Consider the following 26,463-nt stretch of genomic DNA (forward strand, 5'->3'; position numbering starts at 1 on the left):
CGAGGAGTGTGTCAGGGCATCGTATGTTATGGATAGCATTGTCGGGGAGAGGGCTCCCCGACAATGCTCCACATTGTTCTGCCGTCCGGACACTCTGGGACGCGTGTCGTTCCTAGGGTGAGCTGGGTTGGTGGGAATTTGCAGACGGAGAATTGGGTCCTCGTGCCGTTCCAGCACGAGGGTTCCAGTCCCCTGCGATTTTTCATGCGGGCGATCTGTCAGGATAGGGGACATGGGTGCTCTCCGAGCAGGACCTTTCGGCCCATATGAGACTTCCTTCGGGTGGTGCGGGTGCAGCTTACCTAGAAAGCTTGGTAGGCTTACCTCCCGACCAATTTTAGGGTGCCCCCGAAGTCTGCTCCGCGGGTCCCCCCCCTTTGGGACATGGTGCCTGTAGAAGGGCAGGGTCAATATCGCATGATTTCTTATTTACTCGGTTGTCGTTCCATCCACGGGGTTAGGTATGGGAGGGCATGACACATCGGTCCGCGTGGTTAGGACTGCACGGCTCTGGGACCTTCCTGACAAGGGCAGCGGTGTAATCGGATTTCTGGCTGCTGCCGATGCGCCCGGCAGGTTGTTGTTTTCCAGGCCGTATTTCTGAGAGTCAGTGTTCTGTGGCTATGTGCCTCCCACACGGGTGGCTCTTAATGTCTCCCTCCTGGGTAAGCTGGCCTTGCCTGTCAGTGTTGCCTTTGGGACGGTATGGGGTTTTTCCTTTTAAGCCTCCGTTAATGGTGGCTTGTGCAATCAGGCCCCCTAAGTCCCTTCCACTGACTTCCACCTGTTGCCGCTGCAGCGGGTTTGGGGGTTTTTGGGGCCTAATTCGTTTTTTCCACGGTGTGCTGACTCTTGCTCAGTAAGCTGGCATAATTGGGGCTCTTGCTGACTCTGGCTGCCTTGAAGCTTCCCCATTCTGTTGGCATGGTAGGCATGGGGTACCCAACTCCCAGACAGGTGGGTAGTTCTTCCTTTGGGACAATCGTGTGGCGGTAACCTCTACCCCGGTGGTACCCTGGTTGTGGCACCTAGCTCGGCACTGCTTGAGTCTGGAAGTGTCTGGTCAGGCGGGGTTTTTCCTGAGGGGTTCTATCTTGTTCACGGTAGATCGTACTTGGGGCTCCGCGGGGCCAAATTATAAGGCAGTGGAGATGTGGTCGTGGTCTAGCGGACTGATGAGTCCATGGGTCATTCTCTGAGGCGGCGTGGGGCCCTCTACAGTTAAGTGTGACCGATCAGGCCGGATGAGAGCATTTCCTTGGCGGCTTCCCATTCATGTTACGGTCATCTGCAGGTGGGAAGGGGTTTTGGTGGATCGAGTAAGCATCGGATGGGACTTCCTTCAGGCTTTCGCCACTCGACGGCTGTTGTATTTGGGAAAGGTAAGTTGGTAGCGGTTGGCTGATTCATCAATAGAATCTGTTCCGTTCTTGGATGTTGCGGAGTTGACATAACCGGGCCCTTTCTGCTTTCTCTTGAGGTGAATTGAATGCACAGGGTACTGGTTAGGCTCCTAACAGGGTGTGCTGGGTTCCCAGAATAGTTGGAAATATACCGTCCCAATTGGGGGGAGCGCCGGTTTCCCACACGTGTCCTGTTTTTTCTTCGGTGGGGGCTCTTCCGCCCCTGGGTTATTCGGCCTCCTCTCCCCTTCTTTGGTTCTCGAAGCCGGGTTTTCTCGCCGCATCCATGTCGTTGGGGTGCTCCAATTGGGGCTAGAATTCCTGGGTAAGGATGGTGGTGAGTTCAGGGGGTATTCAGTCCGGTTTGGGGCGGCTACAGACGCCGCTGGGCGTGCTTGTGCCACTGGTTCACAGGGCTTGGATGGTGGGGGTCAGGGTGGTAGGTTCCTTGGGTTCACCCTGCCGGTCTCCGAATGGATTTCTCCCCACGGTTACTGTCTCCTCCCCCCCACCCCGGAATAAAGAGGGTGGGATGCTCATATGTCATTGGGGACATGAGGTGGGGAGCGAGTGATTGGATCTTACGCCTTCGGGAGTGGAGGTTCGGTGGTCTGGCGCCAGATACATGAGGGAGGTGTGGCTCCTCCTCTTCCTGGGTCAGCTGTCCTGCCTCTTAGGGGTACCGGAGGTTTTTGTCATCTGTCTGGGTGGAATGATCTGGATTCGGTGGCTGTTTGGGATTTGGGTGTTCTTAAATCTGAACATGTCACGCATTCTGTTTCTTACCAGAGGTTCTCAGGGGCTGGGCTGAGGCTATCGCCCGTTCCTGTTGGCAGTGCGCTCAGCAATGTGAGTGCCCTGGTGCGCTGCCGTTGGAAATGGGACAAGATGGGTTTCTAGGTTTGGCTTGGGGGATTCCAGTTCGCCTTGGGGTTTGGCCGGATGTGGCCTAGTTATCTCAAGGGGATGGTTGCGCTTGCTGGAGGTCGAACAAGGCCTATGTTAACGGTGCACTGAGGAAGACTCCGACTGGAGTTGAAATGCGGTTGCTGCTAGACCAAAGTATTGTATCTGGGACTTTTTCTTATTTACTCTGCGGTGTTTTATTTAGGCTTCGTGCCTAGTATATTTTACTATTTATACACTGCTTATTGTCCCTGTTTTAATTGTTTATTTGTTCAATAAATTTTGAATTCTGCACTTTGTATCCTGTGCTGCTCCCCTCAAGGGTATTGTTTTAGACTTTTTAGGCTCCCTCCTGCATTTTATATAGAGCCTGGGACAGCTTTAAATCCTGTGAGTTTTATTTTACATAAGGGGTCTAGCATAATATATATATATATATATATATATATATATATATATATATAGAAGGCTTGGCCTGTAATTGTGGGAGGCACTTAAATTCCCTATTTAAACTCAGTGAGCCCCTGCTTACCCGTCTTCGACGATCTCGGAAGTGCTTCAGTGTACTTCCGGTTTGCAGATTCGTAACGTCAGTATTCCCGCCCGCCGGCAGCCCGGTTCATACGCCCGGTGGCTGTATTCGTGAGTATTCCGCTTCCTGCCTCTCTCGGACGGCATCAGAATCGTAAGTTTAGCCCTGTCGCTCACGGGCTCGCATTCAATCCGCTCCTGCTTTCTCGGTCAGTGTAACACGTTCAGTTACACTTACACCTCGTAGTCTCCTTCAGCCACAACGGGTTGCCATACGTTTTCGTTCAGGGGGTACGTTTATATTCATTCTGTTCCGTGTTCAGGGGCTGTGTTTACGTTTTAAGCTAAGTCTTAGTGGTTACGTTTGATATGAAAGGGGTTAAGCGGTTTAGTAGTGCCCAGTATTCTCAACTTCGGTGTTTAAAGTAGTTATGTGGTCCCCTTAATGTCATAAATAGCTAAATAGTGTAAATAGGGAGTATGTTGTTCCATTGTGTTAAATGGCTGTTCCTGTCCTGTTTTTGTTGTAGTTCTTACTAGTACTGACACTTCTCGCAAGTGGCCCTTCGCGGGTGTACGTATTCGCAGCTTTGTTAAGAGGTAGGCCTCGGTGTCACCCAGTTCTTGTGTGTATGTTGTAGTTAAATAGTACATATCATAAATAGGTCACGTTTCTTTTCCTTTAGTTCCATTGGTTCCCTGCAGGATTATACTTTATTAGGTCAAGTAAAGTCAGCAGGTATGTTGTTGGGGTGTCCTGGCGGGGGGGGGGGGGGGGGGGTTCGAGGACTAGTTGTAATTTCTCCCGCCAACTTAGGTATGTTCCAGTGGGCTCTTTGCCTATAAGGTTAGAGGTCCCGCAAGGCATAGGTCAGCCCTTACGTTCGGAGGTTCAGGCCAATCGTCCCAACGCATAGCTATAGCCTTGCTTCAAAATTAGTTAGGGCCTCACCAGTCACGGCCAATCATATTGCTTCTTTTCATGTCACCGAGAGGCCAACTCCCCGCCACCCACCTCAGTGGCACCAAGGCCCCACGCGCCAAATCATAGTTAGTGCCTCTCATAGCCGCTTGGCAAGTAGTTAGGGCCTCATCTGCCACCAACAAAAGCTAAGCTAATACAATTTCGCCTATGGGCACTAGCCTAGTAAGTGGGGTCCCTCCAGCTTTTTAGTTTTCAACACTAAACTCGCCCTCTCTGCCCCTTAGAATGTCCAACGCTTCGGTGTTAGAAGACAATCTGTCGGTTTCCAGCACCCCGCTCAGGTCGGGCACGCAGAGAACGCAACCAACCCCTCCAAGTCCAGCTTCCAGCTATCGCTCCTGGACTATCCCTAAGATTACCGCTGAACTTAAAAAGAGAAATATCCCTTATCCGGCTTCAGCTAGGAAGAATGAACTGTTTTGTTTATTGAACTCTACTGAGGATAACGAAAGGCCTGGCCCTAGTTCACAGGTTAACGTACTTAATAGCCTGGCTGAATTACACGCCATGATGGCCTCCCTAGTGTCCTCAGTTGCCACCATCAATAACAGATTGGATAACCTGGAAGCTAATAACGTCCCTTCAGTCCCCGAGATGCCCGGGCCGGTCGTCCAACCCACGCCCGCTCTAGGAGGTAACAATGACCCTCCACCGGCTAGGAAAGTTTCCAACCTTATTAATCCTATTCATCTGATACCGCAGTCTCTCAGACGTGACATCATTGAGGGAAAGGATGTTAACTTGGCCTCGCTACTGATAGCGGCTCAAGACGTAGTTGAAAACAGGGCATACACGTTCGAGGACCTATCAGTAGTGATGAGGGCCAGGGACCCTAGGTTGAATAGGAAACTTAACATCCCTGAGTTTGTCTTGGCGTTTGGCCTATACAGAGATGTTATCTGTACTGCTTTTCCCCTCCGCAGAGAGGAGCTGGATTTGTACCTTCACAAGGTGATAGAGTTGGCTTATAAGTACGGGGGCTTTGCCTTCTACGACTATCACAAGTCGTTCTCCGCTAGGTCAGCCGCTTCATTGTCCCAGTATAATACAGTCACGGACTGGGGTCAGTTAGATACAGAATTGTTTCTCATGCATTTTGCAGGTCTCAAAACCCCTTCCTGTGCCATTTGCTCATCTGCAGCTCACTCTATTAATTTCTGTCCCGAGAATGTAGCTATCCCCTCTACCAGCAGCGCCAACTCCGATTTCCAGTCAACTTCCAGCCAGAAGGAGGTTAGAGATAAATTAGGCAGGCCCATAGTGTTCTTGGGAAAAGCTCAGGTCTGCAATAATTTTAATGCTGGGGGTTGTAGTTACAGTGCTTGTAGGCTGCTGCATGTGTGCTCGCTTTGTTTCAGGGCACATGCCAAGACGATGTGCCCTAACAAATTGTACCCTAAAAAGGCTTCTACTCCAATAAACATTCCGAGTTTGCAACGTTACCTGGCTAATCATCCTTCTTTGCATCTGGTGGTATTTCTCACGTCAGGGTTCACTCACGGGTTTCACACAGGCTTTGTCTCTCTCCCCTCAGGCATCCTGGAGTGCCCCAACCTTCAGTCAGCTCTCACAGACCCCGATACCCTACAAGTTCTCTTACAGAAAGAAGTGGATAACGGCTTCATGATAGGCCCTTTCACTACTCCCCCTTTCTCCTCATGGAGGACTAACCCTCTAGGTATCGCCACTGGGAAATTTAACAACAAAAAGAGGCTTGTTATTGACTTTTCTGCACCACACGCTTCTCCCACACCTAGCCTGAATGCACTAATCCCGTCAGAAGATTTTTCTCTTCAGTACGCTAGAATTGATGATGCCATTCAGGCGATTATTTACTCCGGGAAGGCGGCCTGGTTAAGTAAGTCGGATATTACCAACGCCTTTAAGTTACTTCCCATCCATAAATCACTCTGGCATCTGCACGGAGTTAAGTGGCTAGATAACTACTATTTCGCTACCAGGCTTACTTTCGGCTCCAAAAGTAGCCCCAAGTTATTCGATCTGTTCGCCGAAACCTTGACATGGCTTCTCCTTAACTTCTGCAGATGCCCAGTTGTGATACATTATTTAGATGACTTCCTCACCATTGAACCTCACCACTGCACTCCACGCAGCCTTCATCTCTTGCTCACGCTCTTCAAAGATTTAGGTGTCCCCGTAGCCCTGGACAAAACTGAAGGTCCCAAAACCGAAATTACTTTTCTGGGGATCACACTCAATTCTGTCACCATGCACGCCAGCCTACCCCAGGAGAAAGTAGACCGTATTCTATCTTACATTAGCACCTGCATGTCACTAGGCACTTGCACCAGGAAACAGCTACAGTCACTTTTAGGCTCACTTAATTTTGCCATGAGAATAATTCCACAGGGTAGGTCGTTCATTTCCAGGATCCTTTCACTTTTGCACGGTCTCCCTGACGATGACTCCACTACAACCCTAGACGAGTCGGCTATAGCTGACCTGAGAATGTGGCAGCTGTTCCTTTCCTCGTGGAACGGCAGGTCGCTGTTTGTTCCCCCCGTTTCCGACGATTCCCCAGTACTCTGGACTGACGCTTCAGGGGCCTTGGGATATGCGGCCATTTTTGGAGACGAGTGGCTATACGACTCCTGGCCGGTCGAAACCACGTCACTCGAGGGATTCAGTACCACCTCCTCTCTTTTCGAGATCTACCCTATCGTAGCAGCAGCTTACACGTGGGGGGTAGAGTGGAGGGGGCAGTCAGTCAGGTGTTTTTGTGACAACTTAGCTACCTGTAACATCATCAACAAGGGCCGCTCTCAGTCCCTCACGATCATGAACCTAGTCAGGAGACTCACTTGGCTAGCAGCTAGTCTCCAGTTCTGCATATCCTGTGTTCACGTCCCAGGTATACAAAATACTGCCGCTGATGCTCTGTCACGCTTCAATTTGCAGGAGTTCTTCAGGCTACATCCTACTGCTTCCCAGCGACCCAGGGTACCTCCAAAGTTCGAAGACCTGGTAATGCATTAAGCTCTCTCCTACATCTGAGCGGCACGCTTGCTCAGGCGGGTTTATCCCTCAACACGAGGAAAGCCTATTACAGAGCATATGAACTGTTTTTGTGTTTCATTCGTAATTACTCTGTAATAAATGTTTTTTCTGTTGAAACCATGGTTGCTTTCACAACTTTTTGCCACTTTTCTCTTAATCTATCTTACAACACAATCAAACTCTACTTGACGGGAATCCAACACTACATGTTAACCTCCTTTCCCAACAAGTCTCCTTTCCTATCTTCCTACCCTCTTAAAAGTGTCCTCAAAGGCATTCACAACTTGTCAGTACACATACCCACTAAACGCCTCCCCATAGATAGTAAGTTGTTTAAGAATTTGTCCGATGTACTCGACACGTCCCCTTTCGAACATATCACAAACCTCGTTATCAAATCAGCGGCTTATCTAGCCTTTTATGGTTTCTTGAGACCCAAAGAGTTCACTGTAGAGAGAGCTTCTGATTTCAGCTCGTGCCTCCAAAAGAAACACTTAATTAAAAATCTAGATCACTACACTTTGTCCGTTACCCGTACCAAAACAAGCCAAACAGGCCCACCAGTGGTAATTAACTTTTATCCCACGTCAACCAAATGGTGTCCCGTCCGTGTATTGGATAGGCTAGTAGCAGCCCAAGCTAGTTCCGCTCCCGATAGCCCTCTTCTAGCTTTACTAGGGAAACCCCTGACCACAAAAATCTTCATGCTTTACATACGCACCCTTTTACTCCGCTTGGGACAAAACCCACGTTCTTTCTCGGGCCATTCTTTTCGCATTGGAGCAGCCACAGCTGCCTCAGGTAATCATGTACCGACACACATAATTAAAAACATGGGGAGGTGGAAATCATCTGCATACAACAGATACATTCCCAATCCAGAGAAAGAGATAAGGCTGGCTTTCTGTGATATGACTAAATGATGTACCGCTTAATAAACGCATTTTGTTTCAATGGTTATTATTTTTGCCCTCTTTTACAGGCCTAACCTTACGTCAGTTTCGGCACACCTCAACTGACTTGCTATTAAGGAACTACTTTTTTTTAAACCCTGTTTTCCTTACGTCCTCGGAATGTGCCGTACACAAATAGAAGGCTTGGCCTGTAATTGTGGGAGGCACTTAAATTCCCTATTTAAACTCAGTGAGCCCCTGCTTACCCGTCTTCGACGATCTCGGAAGTGCCCCTCCCACCGCACCCTCAATTTTTTCATATTCCTAGGTGGGCCCTCTTTTACAGGCCTAACCTTACGTCAGTTTCGGCACACCTCAACTGACTTGCTATTAAGGAACTACTTATTTTTAAACCCTGTTTTCCTTACGTCCTCGGAATGTGCCGTACACAAATATATATATATACGTTTTGCACTATGTTATGTTATTTGTGGTTTTTAGATTGATCCCGAATTGTTATTTCATTTACTGGTGCGGTATTTATTCTATGTTAATCTAGCGCTGCAAGAAGTGGTGGAACAGGCCATGGCTGGTTGTGGTGGGGTCCCCCGCTGATTTTGGTTGTAAAACAGCGGGGTTGTGGCGGGGGTATGTCCTTGCCAATTGAGTTTGAGGGGTTACGTTTAAGTATATGGAATGAGATGAACAAGTTTTTAAGATCTCATCCTCCCCTGCTTCAAAGTTTTAACATTTGGTTGCCTGAGGTATCGTGCCCATCGAGCGTGGATAAGGTCGGCTGATGGCGGGCATTGGAAAGATATGATTTTTATGACGAGGGGGGAGGTGAGAGGAAGGGTTGATTAGGAACCACTGTATGTTTATTGGCAAGGATGGTTGGGTCACTGTATAACACTATGTGTGGAGCTATATATGTATATATGTTAATTTATGCTTATTTATGTCTAACGTTTTGGTTACAGAAAAAGAAGAGATTTAATAAATAAAGTTATGGATGTGTTATGCAGTAATTTAGTTTGTGATAATAAATGCTGTGGCCTGTTTCATCCATACTAAGTGGTCTGTTGTTATTGGGGGGTTGAATGGGGTTAGATTTTGTTCTAGGCTGCATCGCGATTTCCCACTACGTACATACATGTGATTCCATGACGGTTTCAGAGGCAAATGTCATTAATAAAGCAAGCTTTTTTCCAAGCAAAGCTTTTAGACATAAAACTGCTGGTTTAGGTTGCTATAAAACGTAGATATCCAGTGTTTCTAAACTTTTAAAAACATATATAAAATATTATGGTTGCATATATAGTTCCCCATTTGAGAGACAGTAATGCTTTAAAAAAGACTTGTTGTTCCATTACCCAGAATGAACAGGCACAATCAAAATACATACAATAAACATATGAAATCATTGGTTAACCCTTTAAGTCCGGCGGACGTATATTTACGTCCTTTTAAAAGCGGCTCTAAACGCCGCAGGACGTAAATATATGCCCGCCGTTTTTTTTTTACTTACCCGGTCGCCGGTGGTCCCACGCTGGCGATCGCGGTTGGGGGGACTCCCAAGGAGCCCCCCCGCGGCAGATCTTCCTCCTCCGGTCCCTCCCGGTCATGTGAGAGTGAGGTCCTTGCGAGGACCTCACAATCACATGGCCGGGATAGCTGGCTTCTGTATTGCCAGCAGGGGGACCAACTGTAATGACAGTTGGTCCCCCTGCTGGCTGAAAATCAAATTAAATAATGTTAAAAGTGTAAAAAAAATATATATATATACTTAGATCATATATATATATATATACTTAGATCATGATCTAAGTATATATATACACATATACACACATGCACATACACCGTCTAGGTGTATTTTAATATTAATATATATAATTATATATATATATATATATATATATATATATATTAATATCAAATTACACGTCGACTGATACTGATTAAATATATATAATTATTGTTATATATATATTTATAAATAATATTAAAAAAAATATGTAAATACGTAAAAAAATTAAATAAAAAAAATAATTAAAAATAAAATATTAAAAAATATATAGATGTGTTTTATTTCGTTCTAACTGTATTGTGATATTAATATATATATATTTATATCAAAATACACGTAGAACGAAATAATATATATATCTATATACATAAATATATACGTATATATCACTATATATATACCTATACATAAATAAAAATATTTAAAAAAAAAAATATATATATATATACGTATATATACACATATGTATATATATACATATATTAATTCTACACATATATTTATGTAATAATTTTACATAATTAGGTATCCTAATTAATTACAATTAGCGGGACCTGCCTGACAACCCATGCCGAAAGTATAAGGAATTTAATTTGCTAGCACTATATTTAACCCTATAACTTTCCAAGACACCATAAAACCTGTACATGGGGGGTACTGTTTTACTCGGGAGACTTCGCTGAACACAAATATTAGTGTTTCAAAACAGTAAAATGTATTACAACGATGATATCGCCAGTAAAAGTGAAGTTTTTTGCATTTTTCACGCACAAACAGCACTTACACGGACGATATTACTGCTGCAATACTTTTTACTGTTTTGAAACACAAATATTTGTGTTCAGCGAAGTCTCCCGAGTACAACAGTACCCCTCATGTACAGGTTTTATGGTGTTTTCAAAAATTACAGCGTCAAATATAAGGCTTGTGTTTCATTTTTTTCACATTAAAATTCTCCAGATTGCTTACGTTGCCTTTATGACCCTATGGTAGCCCAAGAATGAAAATTACCCCCATGATGGCATACTATTTGCAATAGTAGACAACCCAAGGTATTGCAAATGGGGTATGTCCAGTCTTTTTTAGTAGCCACTTAGTCACAAACACTGGCCAAAATTGGCGTTTTTTGCATTTTTCACACACAAACAAATACTAACGCTAACTTTGGCCAGTGTTTGTGACCAAATGGCTACTAAAAAAGACTGGACATACCCCATTTGCAATACCTTGGGTCGTCTACTATTGCAAATGGTATGCCATTATGGGTGTAAATTTATTTCCTGGGCTACTATACAGTCTCAAAGGCAACGTAACCAATCTGACGAATTTCAATTTCAAATGTAACACGCTACATTTGACCCTGTAACTTCCCAAAACACCATAAAACCTGTAGATAGGGGTTACTGTTTTACACGTGAGACTTTGCTGAATACAAATATGTGTATTTTATTGCAGTAAAAGCAAACAGTATTATGACATTGACAGTTAAAATGTCATGTAGAACTAAAAAAATAAAAAAAAATCTTATTTTCTCCCATGTTTTTCATATTAAATTATGTTTCATAGCTAAATATTTGATATTAAATGAAAGCCCCGTTTCCCCTGAATAAAATGATATATAATAAGGGGGGGTGCATTTAATATGAAAGAGGTGAATTACGGTTGGACAGACATATAGCGCAAATGCCAGATTTTGTTTACATTTTGTTTCGTTCACAACTTGTACATTTGGCTGCGGTGTTAAGGGGTTAATGAACACATTCTATAAAATAAATTCTGATAATTAGATAATGTATGTATAATGTCGGCCAGTATTGCATATTGCTTACAAAGTAACTACTAGAAAAACAGGTGCATTCTAAAATGAATGCTTTTTTAGTAATTGCATACATGATTTTAGTTATGCGATTAGATCAATGTCCGTTAATGTAATTAAAGGAGCTGTTGTAAAATGATACACATTGACTTGTAACGTGTCTCTTTTGTTTTCATTGCTTTTATTTCAGTTTGTTTGTTTTTAAGGAAAACTGCACTGACCAAATAAAAAAAATAAAAATAAAAAAAAATCACCTCAATGAAAACATGCATGCATTTAATTATGAATTGTTTCACTGGGCAAATATCTAAACACAGCTTGCAAAATGTTCAGATTTCTTGTCTGCAGCAAAACCTTCTCCTTCTCCAATGTAGACTTTCAGTGGCTGTCCTACCACAAACTTCCCAATGCAGCTAAATCAGAAGTCCTTGTAATGCAGGTGCTCTGAGCACTTACCTATCTAGCTTCTAAACAACCAAGAAGTAAAAGAACCAGTTGTCTGATTGACAGCCAGAGGGTGTAGCAAGGTTAATTTATAAAAGTGAATATTTCTATTGAAATCATCACTTTTTGTAAAATGAAAAACATGGACACACTCTTCACACATAAAGCACTTTAACAAGAAATGCGCTTTAGGCGTTTACAATGTCCCTTTACTATTTAACGTTCATGCTGTTGGCGTAAATTCTGCTCCAGTTCTAGTTTTTAGCCAAGAGAGAAGCAACATTCTCCACTAGAGCTATGAATGTGGTGTTGCACAGAGACTTTCCTTCTCTCCTCCACTGTGTACTTTGCCGCATGACAGTAGCCAAAGGGAAGGAGGAAGAATGCAGGGCTCTGGTCACATTACTGTGCATTATTACAGTTTTTAATTTTTAGAAATAAAAATTAAAACCTTGTAAAAACATTTTTTAAATAGTTGGTTTATTCACTAAACTCTGAATTGTAGAAAATTACAATCTAAATGCCAAAATGTAGCCGTCATTTTCAGTTCACAACAACTAGGGTAGCCACCTGGCCGGTATTTTACTTGTACAGTCAGTATTTGAGGCTGGTTGGCCAATGCCAGTATTGTAAATATACCGACAATGTAATTGTCGGTATTTAACGAGGAGAATGTTTTGCAATACCGGCACCGGCCACCAGTGTAGTTATCAGGACGTGCATGGAAGAATCTTGGTGCTTGGCTGTGTGGAGAGGACAGTGAAAAGAAGTCATAGCATATCCCTGCCCTCTACATTGAATCCGCATGAGAGGAGCAGGAGCACCAACAAATTCCGCAGCGGTTTACAGTGGGTGGACGAACAAGCATGTAGTTGTAACCAATAAGTCAATAAGTTGAAGCATGGCAGCAGAACCTGGGTCCTGAGAGGAGGTACGCGTGTGTGTATGTATTCAGCAGTCTGTGTATATGTATTCAACAGTTTGTGTGTGTGTATTCAGCAGTCTGTGTGTATTCAGCAGTCTGTGTGTATGTATTCAGCAGCATGTGTGTGAATTCAGCAGCTTGTGTCTGTGTGTGTATTTAGTAGTCTGTGTGTATGTATATAGCAGTCTGTGTGTATTTTGCAGTTTGTGTGTATGTATTCAGCAGTCTGTGTGTATGTATTCAGCAATATGTCTGTATATATATTCAGCAGTCTGTGTGTATGTGTATTCAATAGTTTGTGTGTATGTATTCAGCAGTGTGTGTATTCATCAGTCTGTGTGCATCTAGCAGTCTCTGTGTGTGTATTTAGCAGTGTGTGTGTATATTCAGCAGTCTGTATGTGTGTATGTATTCAGCAGTCTGTGTGTATGTGTATTCAGCTTTCTGTATGTATGTGTATTCAGCAGTCTGTGTGTGTATTCAGCAGTCTGTGTCTATATTCAGCAGTCTGTGTGTGTGTGTGTGTGTGTGTGTGTATTTGGCAGTCTCTGTGTGTGTGCAGCAGTCTATGTATGTATTTAGAAGTCTCCATGTGTGTTTAGCAGTCTCTGGGTGTATTCAGCAGTCTCTGTGTGTGTATTTAGTAGTTTGTGTGTATAAATTCAGAAGTCTGTGTGCATATTTGTAATTAGCAGTGTGTGTATGTATTTGTATTTAGCAGTGTGAATATATATATATAGCAGTCAGATAGGAGAATGGTGAGCGAAAAAGAACCAGAATATCCATCTATGCTGATGTGCAATATAGATTAATTGCACTCACTTTGCTCATCATCTTAGCCTTCCTGTTCGTGAGCCGGGTACCCCATGTCGACCATGCCACCAGAAAGGGGAAGCTCCAAGAACACCAGAGTCTGCCAGAGCCAGTGTAATGGGCAAGAGTCAGCACTCCACCGAGAGCCCAAATGGCCCAAAACCTGCTGCAGCGGCAAACAGTCGGAAACCAGCGGAAAGGACGTAGGGGGCCAGATTGACAAGCCACCGTTAAAGGAGGCCCAGAAGGAACCCCATACAGTCCCAAGGGAAACCCCAACAGCCCAGCGTACCCCGGAGAGCCCACGGGTAGCGCAGCCGAAACCAACAATGCCCCTCCAAACCCCCGACGCCTCCTGCCTGATGTCCCAAACCGCAGTAAAGGGCAACCGACGTCCCCCCTGCAGGAATCGAACCCACTATCCAGGAGACTACAGCACGTATCCCGACCCACGGATAAGGCCTGGGCCACGGAACTCCGAAACTCCAAAACACTACCCCAAGAAAGCACTGCAGCAGCAGAGTGCGGACATGCAACACTAATGGCCCCCACACATAAGCGACATCGGGAGCAACTCACGTGGAGGCACACAGCCACCTAAACCTGACCGTCAGAAAACCAGCCTGGAAACATGAACCCGACGTGCATACCGGCAGCAGCCGGAAAACCGATTCCACAGCCGCCTTCGTCAGCAAGGCCCCAGGGCCCCGCAGCCCCACCCACGCAGACCGCTGCGCCGAGCCACCATCTCAAACCCAGCCCCTAGAAGGAAACGACAACTGAGTAAATAAGGAACCTGGCGATATCGACCCCGCTCCCCCATGGGCACCATATCCTAAAGGGGGAACCCACAGAGCGGACTTCAGGGGCACACTAGACGATTGGGAAGTAAGCCGAGGGTCCTGCACCGAGAGCACCTACGTCCCCCATCCCGACAGATTGCAGAGAGATCGAAAACGCACTGTGCTGGGGCGCTAGGCGAGCCCCAAGTAAAACCAGAGGCCGAAACCCATCCGGTACGAAAATGCAAAATGTACCTACACCAACCTAGCTCCTCCCAGGGACGATATGAATCCTGAGAGCGTCCTGATCGCAGAACCACGCAGCGCATTCTCAGGGAGCCCTCTCCCCGACCATGAACACGGGGCAAAGGCGCATCCGAATACGCGCCATGGGTGTAAGCTACCACAGCATGCTCCCCACGACCCTCCCAGAGCCCCAAATGTCCCTCTTAGTCAGGGGACCCCCGTGGCAGGAGGGAACATACCTGCAATAAAATCCCCTTCCCTCATCTGCTCCCTAATATTGCGTGCAAGCCAAGCGGGCCATAGTAGCTCAGCAACACCCAGAGTCACGGGAACCTGGGAGGCATCGCCGGCGCCATCAGCTGCGCTGGACGCTGCAGGAAAGCATACTTAAACATATGGTACATACTGAAAATGAAGGGGGGGGGTGGGGAGCGGCACCCATGTACCCCACATTTTTTTTTTATTTAATTTTTTTACATTTATCGGATTCTATTTCATTCTTTTTTTGCTTTGGTTATTCTCCTCCTTGTACTTGACATCGTATTTACTTCTTTTTTTTTGTTTGTTTGTGTTTTATTTATTCCATTTGGTAATGTACAATTTATTTCTGTTCTGCAATTCACTTTTTTTTTTAAATGTATGTCATTGTCCGTGCTAAGAGGACTAGACCGAATAAAAGAAGGAACAACGTACGCACACGAAGCGCGAAAAGTAGGCCGCATCCCCGGCCTGGGAGTAGGCCTCATCCCCGGCCTGGGAGTACCAGGCCGTGCGGCAATGAAGGCGGCTGGCCGCGCGGCAGTGGCAGGCCTCGTGGCAGAAGGCAGTGCCACGCGCGCGGACGCAGAAGGGCGCAAATCATGGCCACTGGAGGCAGGCCGCGTGTCTGGAGCCCCAGACACGCAGTCCTGGTGATGCCTCGGGCCCAGGCCCCTGCTCCTACACCGGGCCCGAGAAGTGGGATCTGGAGAGAGCCTGGCAGGCGGGTGGGAATGCCTGCCAGTGCTGGTGCGGCCCCCAGGGGCAGGGACCGCATGGGAGGCAGTAGGGGAGACCGCAGTGGGTGCTCCATGGGGAGGCAGGCCGTGGGGGGGGCCCACACCGGTAGCCATACCTCCATTAACGTGCCCAACTTGCTTCCAGAGGTGCCGGCCAGCTCTGAGGGCCGCCAGGATCGCCTCAATATCCATCCCTCAAGCTGTGTAAATCTGCAGGCCCAGGCAAACAGGAGCAGGAGGACAGGAAGCTGTTTGCTGGCCCGAATCCCAAGTGGCACTGAGGTAAGACCTCCCCCACACTAACTTACACAGAACATAATCCCACCCACACACTCTTTCTAAACCAATCCCATGCATCTATCCCCACACTCCTGCATGTGCCCTTGTCCGCTTAGCTGCGCTATCTCCCCAGGGCCTAAACTGCTTTACATGTTTGTTCTTTTTTATTTTTAAACTATTTGCAACCAGCAATCTATAAATACCATATAAAATTCCCACTTTAGTCCCCGCACAGATATGCACACACAAACATACATCGCTACGGAATCTGATGGCGCTATTTAAATAATAAAATAGTAATAATAATCTATAGACAAACACATAGAGGCACAGGGGTGGATCCAGAACCAAATCTCAGAAGGGGCACTGATGGTGGGATGTGGCAGGGTGAAAAGGGCTGTAGAGGAAGGATAGGGGACTCTGGTGTAGGGGATAGGAGACTGTACACATATTTGAAAACACACAGGGACACAGAAACACAATAACACACAGATACACACATGTACCCACACTGACACATACACACAGACTCAAATGTATACCTTCACAGACAGATACACACACAGATACAAACATATGCCTACACAGGCACACACACACACACACACACACACACACACAGATACACAGCACACATACCTACACTTTCACACACTGGCACACACAGTTACACACTGACACATACAGATACACATACCTACACACACTGGCACACAGAAACACACATACACACAAAGGCATGCAGATACACACACACATATCTGCACAAACACACAAATGCACACACTGGCAAATATATACACACATACATACATACATACAAACATACAAATGCACACTGGTACACACAAAGATACATACACACTGGCACACAACTATACACACTTACCGACACATACACATACAGATACACACACATACACATGCTTACACACACACACAGATACAAACACATACACACGGACACTCACAGATACACACTGACTTACACATATACACACACTGATATACACACATAGATACACACACATATTCACAGATACACACTGACAGACACAGATACCTACACATATACACATACATACACATACTCACAGACACACATACATACACACCTACACACATATACACACTGTTACTCCCAGACACACACAAATACACACAACACACATACACACACACACACACACACACACTGATACACACTGATAAACACACATACTTACACACACACAGAGATACACAGATACACAAAGATACACACATGCCTACACACTGACACTCACAGATACACATACAATGACACACAGATACACACTGACAAATACAGATACACACATACATATACCTAAACATACACATGGGCAATCACGCAAATTGCAATTTACATTTGTTAACCACCCCCTGCTTCCACACCTTTTATTTGCAGGGAGGTGAATTCCTGGGGCTGGCTGTTGATGATAGGAATCTGAAGCTGCAGAGCTCTCTCTCCTCCCTCCTCCTCTCTCAGATGCTTCATTCGTCTCCTCCTAACCTGTGCGGTGAGCAACCTGGGAGGAAGTAACAGTAACATCCATCAAGCACTCTTTGCAACATTAGAGGGGACTGGGCCCCTGATGAGGTAGTTCTCCTATGGGAGCTGCACTATTTTCTCTGGATGTAGGGCAATTGCCCTGTTGTCCCCACTCATACAGACACACCAACACAGACAGGCACGCATTCAAAGAAACATCCATGGGTACAAATCCACAGACACGCATATTCAGAGACGGACAAATACCACATATTGGAGGCAGTGAAAGGAAAATTATTCCACATTCCCATTACAGTTCAATTAGCAGAACAGGAAGTATGGTGCCCATCAGCTACCCAGCTCACTGGCATAATGCTACTCCAGCATCCTCGTCCTCTTTTTCTTTACCTTATGGCTCCTCCCCTGCTTTGGTAGAGTAGAGAGGAAGAGAAGAGGGGAGCTACAATAATGTGACACGTGGAATGTGTTACATTATGACTGAAATCATGGCATAATTTGCAACAAACCTTTGGGAATAAACACATTGCATTTGCGATTATGCAAATTGTGTATATATGATTTTATATGTATATATGATAGCAAATTGTGTATATATGATTTTTATATATATATGATACGCCATAATGAAGGCATTAAACCATGAAATGTAGAGGTTGGACACTAGAAAGGCAAATTTCAGTCCATGATAGCCAAATTAGAAACATTCTCAAACATTCTCAATGAATGACTAACAGTAACTTAATACTTACGTTAAGAATAGCCGTGAGTTTAAAGTGAATTCACAGTGAATTTCAAATTTAAGGCCCATGTATCTGAATTGGACTAATTCTTAAAGTAAGCTATGCTTCTATGTCATCTATTCTGGCCTAAAATGCGAAATTCACATTAAATTAATATTACATTCTGAATTCGCATTTGTAAATTACCATAAAAACATCTCACTTTGTGAAAAATTATGAAAAACTGTTGTTTTCCATTTGGTAAAATCTAATTTTCATGATAGGATCATCCTGGAATTCCAAATTGTTATTAGTATACTTTAAAAAATGTCATATTTAGATAGAACACATTAACTATGTAAGATGCACTATTAAAAAAAAAATACAGAATTGTAGGTAAACTACAGGGCTTTATTCACTAAACGCAAAATTGGAGTAAACTGTAATTCAGATGGTAAAATTAAAGGGACACTATAATCACCAGAACAACTATAGCTTATTGTATTTGTTCTGGTGAGCAGAATCATTCCCTTCACGCTTTTTGCAGTAAACACTGTATTTTCAGAGAAAATGCAGTGTTTACATTACAGCCTAGTGATAACTCCACTGGTCACTCCTCAGATGGCTGCTAGGGATGCTTCCTGTGGCAGTGCTGCACAGTGAGCAGCACTGCCATTCATTATCTTCACACTCTGCATGCAGGCACTGAACTTTCCTCATAGAGATGCATAGATTTTATGCATCTCTATGAGTAGATGCCGATTGGCCAGGGCTTTGTCTGACTTGTGATGGCTTGGCCCCTGACCTGCCTCCTTGACAGTCTCAGTCAATCCTATGGAGGATTGTGAGTGGCTCAGACCACCACTACTGGTGATGTCAGCAGACAGCAGGTCAGGGGCAAGGGCAGCAGCTGTAGACTTAAATGCAAGTAATATTTTACTATATTTAGGGGGGCAGGGGAGCTTAATGGTGATTTAAACACTATACGATCAGGAAAACATTTGTGAGTTACTGTCCCTATAGTGTTCCTTTAGGGTTAAAATAGCCAAGCCTTAGTTATTCTAAGAGCTATTTATGCCTAAAATGTACCATTTCAATTTCCATGTGTGGCAATTCCGTGTTTAGTGAACAGTCCTGTATAATGTTTTCCACATTTTAAAATAGAAAGATAATCACCCATAACACAACAAGCAAAGCTTAAGGATATAAGGATTGCAGTATTCAAAACAGATGCTATTAATCCTTTTTAAAATGTTGGATTTCTCCTACTGTCTGTTTTTGCTGTAGCAACCAGGGCAGAAGGGCGAAATGAACATGTGGTCCATTATTTGAACATGGATAATAATCAACCAAACCAGCAGGAAGGGAAGTAGGTCTTCCTAGTTCATATGCTTATTATAATCTTTTATGTGTTTTATAATTGTATATCCATCTGTGCCATCAATGGAAGTGCAAAGACTGCGCCTCAAAGAGTCATGTTCTATGCAAGGAAATACAAATAAAATGAATTACTGGGGCAAATCCAAACATACACATGCGTTTTTAGGCAGTTTCTTTAAACTTTACCAACATATGTAGAAGATTAGGATCAAAACAGGAAAGGGGTATATAAATATTATGCATGTAATATATGTATAAAACTTAAAACAGAGATGTGCATATTATGGCAAACAGTCTTTGAGACATCAGAATAAAATACAAGGGACTGAAATTAATATTGCATTATATTCTAATACAGCATTATGTGCCTTTATATTACAAGTTTTTGTTGTTTGTTTGTTTTTAAATAGGGCTTCTACCAGGTTTTAGATTATGGCCTTATATGCCCCAGTCTGCCTCAGAATGGTAGGAGTTATACATTCAGGCAGCAGCTGCTCTTTACTGTTATCCTGATAATGATGTCCTAAGAGCTGAGGCGAGAGAATAGATTTGCTTCAGTCTCATTAACTCTTTTCTCACCATATAAATATCAGGAGAGAGCTAAATTAATATTGTGGGAATTATAACTAGTAGATGCTACCCAGCAGTGTATCTCCCAGTAATCACAGGCAGTCCAGGACATCTATGTTCTAATGCTGCTCTTAGATTCAGGTTCCCCACAGTGGTAACTGTCTCATTTATTTTTAAATCCCCCCTTTTTAATATTGTGTAGCGCTGTGGGATAAGTTGGCTCTATATAAATGCAAAAATCATAATAATAATGGATAACATCAGCCAACATGCAGCATGGAATTTGAAAACATAATCTGCTCTTTTAAATTTGATCTGTATATTTAACAAGTAGATCATTGTAATAATGTATTTATTATATGCATAATGTGTCTGCTAGACACTGGAAATTGCGGAAATAAATTAATGCATGACATGTACATCACTAGCACTATAACATGATGTATATATTACAGCTACTTAATGTTGTATGGAAGTCGTGTTCCTATGTAGCATATTTACCATTAATATGATTGGAGACAACAACTAGATGCATGTGTGAGAGAAAGATTGTCCCTATTTAGAAGATACAGTCCCTATTTTGGGCACAAATTCCTCTATTCATCTTATCTCTTCTAATGTCCCACTTTACTAGGAGCACCATATTGTGGAGTGTTTCCACAGCAATATTAATAACACTAATGCCTTTCAACCAAATTAGGTTAGAAAAAATCAGTCAGTGTAAATACATTGTTCTTGCACTAACTTACATTTCAGTTGCATTAATTATTTTACATTTTAAATAAGTTAATATTCATTATTTCTCAGAACAGTCCTGTCCCTGGTTAGATCCCAACTCACACCACTAAAATAAATGTTACTCTTCATCTGTTTGTAATGTTGGGATGTGTGTGTGTTTTTAGTTTGAGTTAGTTTTGTGAGAGATACTTCGCTTATCAGCTGTATAACATATTATCTCATGTAATGTTAAAGTAAAACAATAAATGATGTAAATATGTCATCTCGGGTTTCTGAAGGTGTTGGCCTTTAGTCTCTTGGGTCATGATGACTCTATAACTCCTTGATGGCATTCATTGCACAACCACATGATGTCATTTAAAACATTTTCAAATCTTAAAATTGTGGGTGATATCAAAATAGTATTATTATTATTGCCATTTATATAGCGCCAACAGATTCTGTAGCACTTTACAATATTATAAGAGGTGGTTTAACCCCTTAAGGACACATGACATGTGTGACATGTCATGATTCCCTTTTATTCCAGAAGTTTGGTCCTTAAGGGGTTAAGGACAATTACAAGAAAACTTACAGGAACAATAGGTTGAAGAGGACCCTGCTCAAAAGAGCTTACAGTCTATAGGAGGTGGGGTATAAAACATAATAGGACAGGAAATAGCAATCAAATAAGGTGGGAGTGAAGCAGAACTGGAGGAGAGAATAGAGTGCCCTTTAGGAGAGAGCAAAACATGGGTATGTGAGGTAGAGGTCACTCTGGGAGGCCATAAGCTTTCCTAAAGAGATGGATTTTAAGGCACTTCTTTAACGATTGAAGACTAGGGGAGAGTTTGAAGGCAGTAGGCAGGCTATTCCATAGGAAGGGAGAAGGTCACAGGCAGAGCAGAGAGACCGAGAAGGGGCATATCTATGGATCTGTGAAGAGATATGAGGGGCTAGAATTGGTCAATACTTTATAGGTATGTGTTAGCACTTTAAATTGACTCCTATATGATAAAGGAAGCCAATGTAAGGACTGACAGAGGGGTGAGGTGTGAGAGGACCGACTAGAGAGGAAAATCAGTGTGGCAACAGCATTTATTACAGACTGTAGCTGGGAAGACCAATTGGGAGAGGGTTACAATAATCCATGTGGCAAATTACTAGAGCATGGACAAGCTCCTTAGTAGCATCTTTCATAAGAAATGGGCGGATGCAGGCTATGTTTTGAAGATGGAATCTTCAGGACTTGGTAATATGCTGGATGTGAGGCTCAAAGGTGAGGCCTGAATCAAGTATGAAACCAAGACAGCGCGCTTGCAAGGATGGACTGATGTGGATACCACTAACTTGAAGGGAGAGTGAAATAGGAGGATCAATATTAGGAGGAGGAAAGACAAGGAGCTCAGTTTTAGAGAGATCTAGTTTCAGAAAGCAGGAGGACATCCAGTCAGAGATGGAAGAAAGGCAAGCAGTGACACATTGCAGGATGGCAGGGGAGAGGTCCGGGGAAGAGAGACATATCTAAGTGTCATCAGCGTATGTCATCAAACTATGTAATAAAAACTGTAACTAATGGTGTGACTGTCACTGAGCAGCGCAAGGCTTCTGCAAGAACATATTTATGGGAACTGCATAACTGCTTTTAGCAGGTGCCACCATCAAGTTTGCTCTTCTACCTTTTGTTGATAAGTACGAAACCTCAGAGCTGAAATGGTTATTATTATTTTTTTATTATGGGCAAACTGTACAATCTTGTGCACTAGAGTAAATGAGTGTTCACAGTTGCCTAAATTCTGGTCATGACCTATTAAATTGTATGGAAGAGATAACTATATTCCGGGAGTGAGAGATGGCAGTACAGGAACGACCAAATGACAGGAGAAGGTTGATCACAGAGCAAAAGAAGGAAAAGGGGTGTGTTGAGTAAACAGGAAATGTAGTGAGGAGTGAAGTTATTGAAGTCATTGTAGGTTAATATTAGCAGTTTGAATTAGATCCTGGAGGGTACAGGAAGCCAATGTAATGCAAAGGGGTGAGGTGTGGGTATAGCGTCCATTCAGGAAGATGAGCCTGGAGCATTATTTACAGACTTGAGAGAGGCAATGTATATGGAAGGACGATAAGTAGGGAGTGGCAACAGTCAAGTCAGAAAAAATAATGAGTGCATAAACTAGTACCTTATTTATATATTGAGTTACAAAAGGGCAAATGCGGGCAAAATATTTAAGTTGGAAGGAACAGAATTTGAATATGAAACTAAAAGGGCTTCACTCACCTGAACTTGAATACATTATAAGTGCTGTTGGGACCAATTCATACAATTTACAAGATCCAGCGCACTCACTATTCCATTAAATAACAACTTCAAAGCTCACACAATTTCATAAAATAAAAAAAACACCATTACTCTCTGTTTTTGCTGTTTCCTTCATTTGCCAGGACCTTTGGACATATTTTGCTATTATTTTCCCTGGTTCTTGACTTTCTGTGCTCAAATAACTACTCTTGTAGGTCTTCATACACTGGATATCTTGAAAAATTATAATTGTATATATGGTTAAAGGTTTATTCCAACCACCATGGCCACTTCTGCTCTGTGCCGGTGAAACGGTCCAATCAAATGCTCTATGAGAACATTTGATTTGAACACACAAGAGAGGTGTATAAACTAGTATGGAGAAGCTTTTCCCAGAACAGAATTCCGGGCTGCCAAAGTCACATAAGCGAAGGGTATAACTAGCACAAAAGGAAATATATCTCTGGATGTGCAATGTTTTAAGCAGAAACAGTGCACATTCAGACTCCTACCACCATGACTACTTCAAATCCCTGAAGTGTTCGCATTGGTTGGAATAACCCTTTAAGGCAGAAACTCTAGATGCACAAGGGAAGATTTATAAAAGTGTTATATTCTAAAAAAAAAGTGGTGCAAAAATGTAAAAAGGATGAAGTCACCAATGAGATGTGATTGTTGGTTCAAGTAGTTTCCATGGTGATTGCCCCAACTTTTAGTAGAGAAGAAAAAAAAAACAGTGTTCTTAAAAAATTCAGTCCAATAAAGAGGTATTGCAAGTTACTGTAATATTTTCCCCCAAGACAAAATATTTTTGTATAATAGAACATGAGTCAAAACTTACCTATGCCTCTTAGATCCATGACAATTATCCTGCCTTCATTATAATATAAAAGTTGCAATTCAGACAACAGTTTCTAGATATTTGGAACTCTGGACGAAGGAAAGATCAGAGCTTCTATAAAGTTAACACAGGGTTACTATTACTTTAACGCCAGAACTGAACTCAATCATGGACATATAATTATCACACAGAATTGTAAGCATTTAATGAGTTGTCAAAGAGTCATTGGTTATTTTGCCTTTGGAAACTTAAAAGCACAAAATATGACCTTGTAAACAATTCCATAGGAGGTAGAAAACCAAAACCTGACAATTTGTCATATATAAAATAAGTACTTTAAGGACATAATAAATAGTAATCATTATAATACAGACAAACATTTAAGAGAGGATTCTGAAAATACATGAACTGGAATTCAATTTCATAAATCCAATTTACTCATACAATTTATAAAACCACTTCTCTCAACTATTAGAGAAACATAGAGGCAGATCAAATAGAATAAAATGGACTACAAATGCAAACTAAAGACAGACAAGGCAATAAAGTGAAAAAGTGCCCTTAAATACAGCCCACATGTACTTGTTGCAGTGATGCACAAAATATACACTCAGTCACACTACTAGAAAATTCTATATTATATTCAGTGAAAGTTTCTATTAATTTAGACTATAAAAATCTTGTAGCAGTTTTTATTTTTTTTTAAGAAGAGCTGCAAAAATATATAGGGAGGGTTGTACTAGATGTTGATTTCTTTCTTGCCATATGTCCTATGTCCACAGAAAGGCATTATTCGGCTTATAGATAAATAAAGAAGATATTAACCTCCTGATTTTCTTGAGACTGTTTCCTTCCCAACACTTTACGTGTATATGGATAAACATTGAGCTGTATGCAAACTTTTCTTGCAGTATAATTTAACATTCAGAATTAATTACGGTTAAAATATGTATAGTAGAAACTGCCAAAATCCCAGTCCATGGTGAATCATAACGATTCAATGTTTATTCTGATTCAGAAAAAAAGTATAATCTTTTTAGAATTAGATGTTGAAAATATCTGCATGACCACCAGTTCAGCTGCTCGATGAAGTGGCTCCCAAAAAGACTGTGTTAATAGGAGGTAAAGAAGATTCCATTTCTCTAACATCATCAGTGTGCCCATGAGAATCCATTGTTTCTTGAGAAGTGTAGTGGTCAGTCGTACCATACATGCATTGAGATGAAGATGGAGATATTACATTTTCCATGTTTGAAGCTGCACAAACAAAAGGAAATACATTTGACTTTTATAGATTTATGTAAAACAACTACAACATTTCACACTGACTTTTTTGACCAATCAACATTTTCTTAAAGGAGTGCTCCAAACACCTAAAGCACTTGCTGGAGTTGTTTATGTGTGAAGAGTGTTTCCTATTTTTTTTTTTAATTGTTAAAAATGTGCAGATTTCATTGGAAACTGTCACTTTCATGAATAAACCTTGTTACTCCATCCCCCCGACTATCAAGCAGACAACCAGTCCTATTACTTTATGTTTGTTTAGCTAAGAGGAGCTAAACTCAAGAGGCAGCAAATGCTCAGAACACCTGCCACGCAAAGATTTCTTATTGAGCTGCATTGGGAAGTCTGTGATTGGACAGCCACACAATGTCTGGGGATGAAGGTGAGACAAGTTATCTGCAGCTTTTGCAAGGTCTATTTAACTATACTGCAAAGAAAACAATGCATATTTAAGAGGACACTATAGTCACTAGAACTACTACAGCTTAATGTAGTGGTTCTGGTGTCTATAGTTTGTCTTTGCAGGCTTGGCAATATAAACACTGCCTTCTTAGAGAACAGGGGGCACCTCTCTTGGACAGTCACTAGAAGGACATCCTGAGTTAGGTCCAGCAATGTTTGTAGGATCTATGTTCAGTGTCTTCACGCTCTGCATGTAAACACTGAAGGGAGGCAGGGCCAGCTGCATGGAAAGTTTCTGGATGTTAGAGTAAAGGTAAATAAAGTACTTTTTTACACCATTCTGGAAAAGGTGGCATAACCTAAACTTGTACTCCAACATTATAGCATTAGGAATAAATATTTGTATTCCTAAAGCTATAGGGTTCCTTTAAATGCAGTCATGTTTTTATTGCAGTATAGATATATATATATTTTTAATTTACATTTGGGCAATTAAGTGTATCATTAAATGATTTTATTTGTGTTAGATCACATTTCTGTGTTTTTCTTACTAAACAATCAATTGTAGTTCATTGAAATTTGAATTGTAAAATTAAGACAATAAGTGCGAATTTGGAAAACTTGTAAAATGCAACTTTAATCACAGCTTGGCTATTTAAGCCTTTATTTGGAAATTTGGCTTTCAATTTAGCATAATTCAGTGTTTAATGAATACATCCCACTGTCTTAATTGTGTACACTACTTCTACAGGAAAAGGTTTAATATGTTCTGTACATAAATAATCTACTTTAGATATGGAAATGCTGATTAAATGAAGTAATAACATAACTTAGCTTGACAGATAGAAGAAACAGATATTATTAGTAA

At 42.5% G+C, this 26,463-nt stretch overlaps 1 protein-coding gene across 1 annotated transcript in view; it reads right to left on the reverse strand.

Annotated features, from left to right (window-relative positions):
- Positions 1-24,982: 24,982 nt before the first annotated feature.
- RFX6 (regulatory factor X6) overlaps positions 24,983-26,463 on the reverse strand; it is a 113,085-nt gene continuing 111,604 nt past the window's right edge. The window contains exon 19 of the mRNA XM_063441271.1: positions 24,983-25,166. Within this exon, the coding sequence (XP_063297341.1) occupies positions 24,985-25,166 (182 nt within the window). The 3' untranslated portion in view covers positions 24,983-24,984. The remainder of the gene's footprint in view (positions 25,167-26,463) is intronic.

This window comes from Pelobates fuscus, chromosome 2 (assembly GCF_036172605.1).
Source record: "Pelobates fuscus isolate aPelFus1 chromosome 2, aPelFus1.pri, whole genome shotgun sequence".
In the NCBI taxonomy this organism is placed as follows: domain Eukaryota; kingdom Metazoa; phylum Chordata; class Amphibia; order Anura; family Pelobatidae; genus Pelobates; species Pelobates fuscus.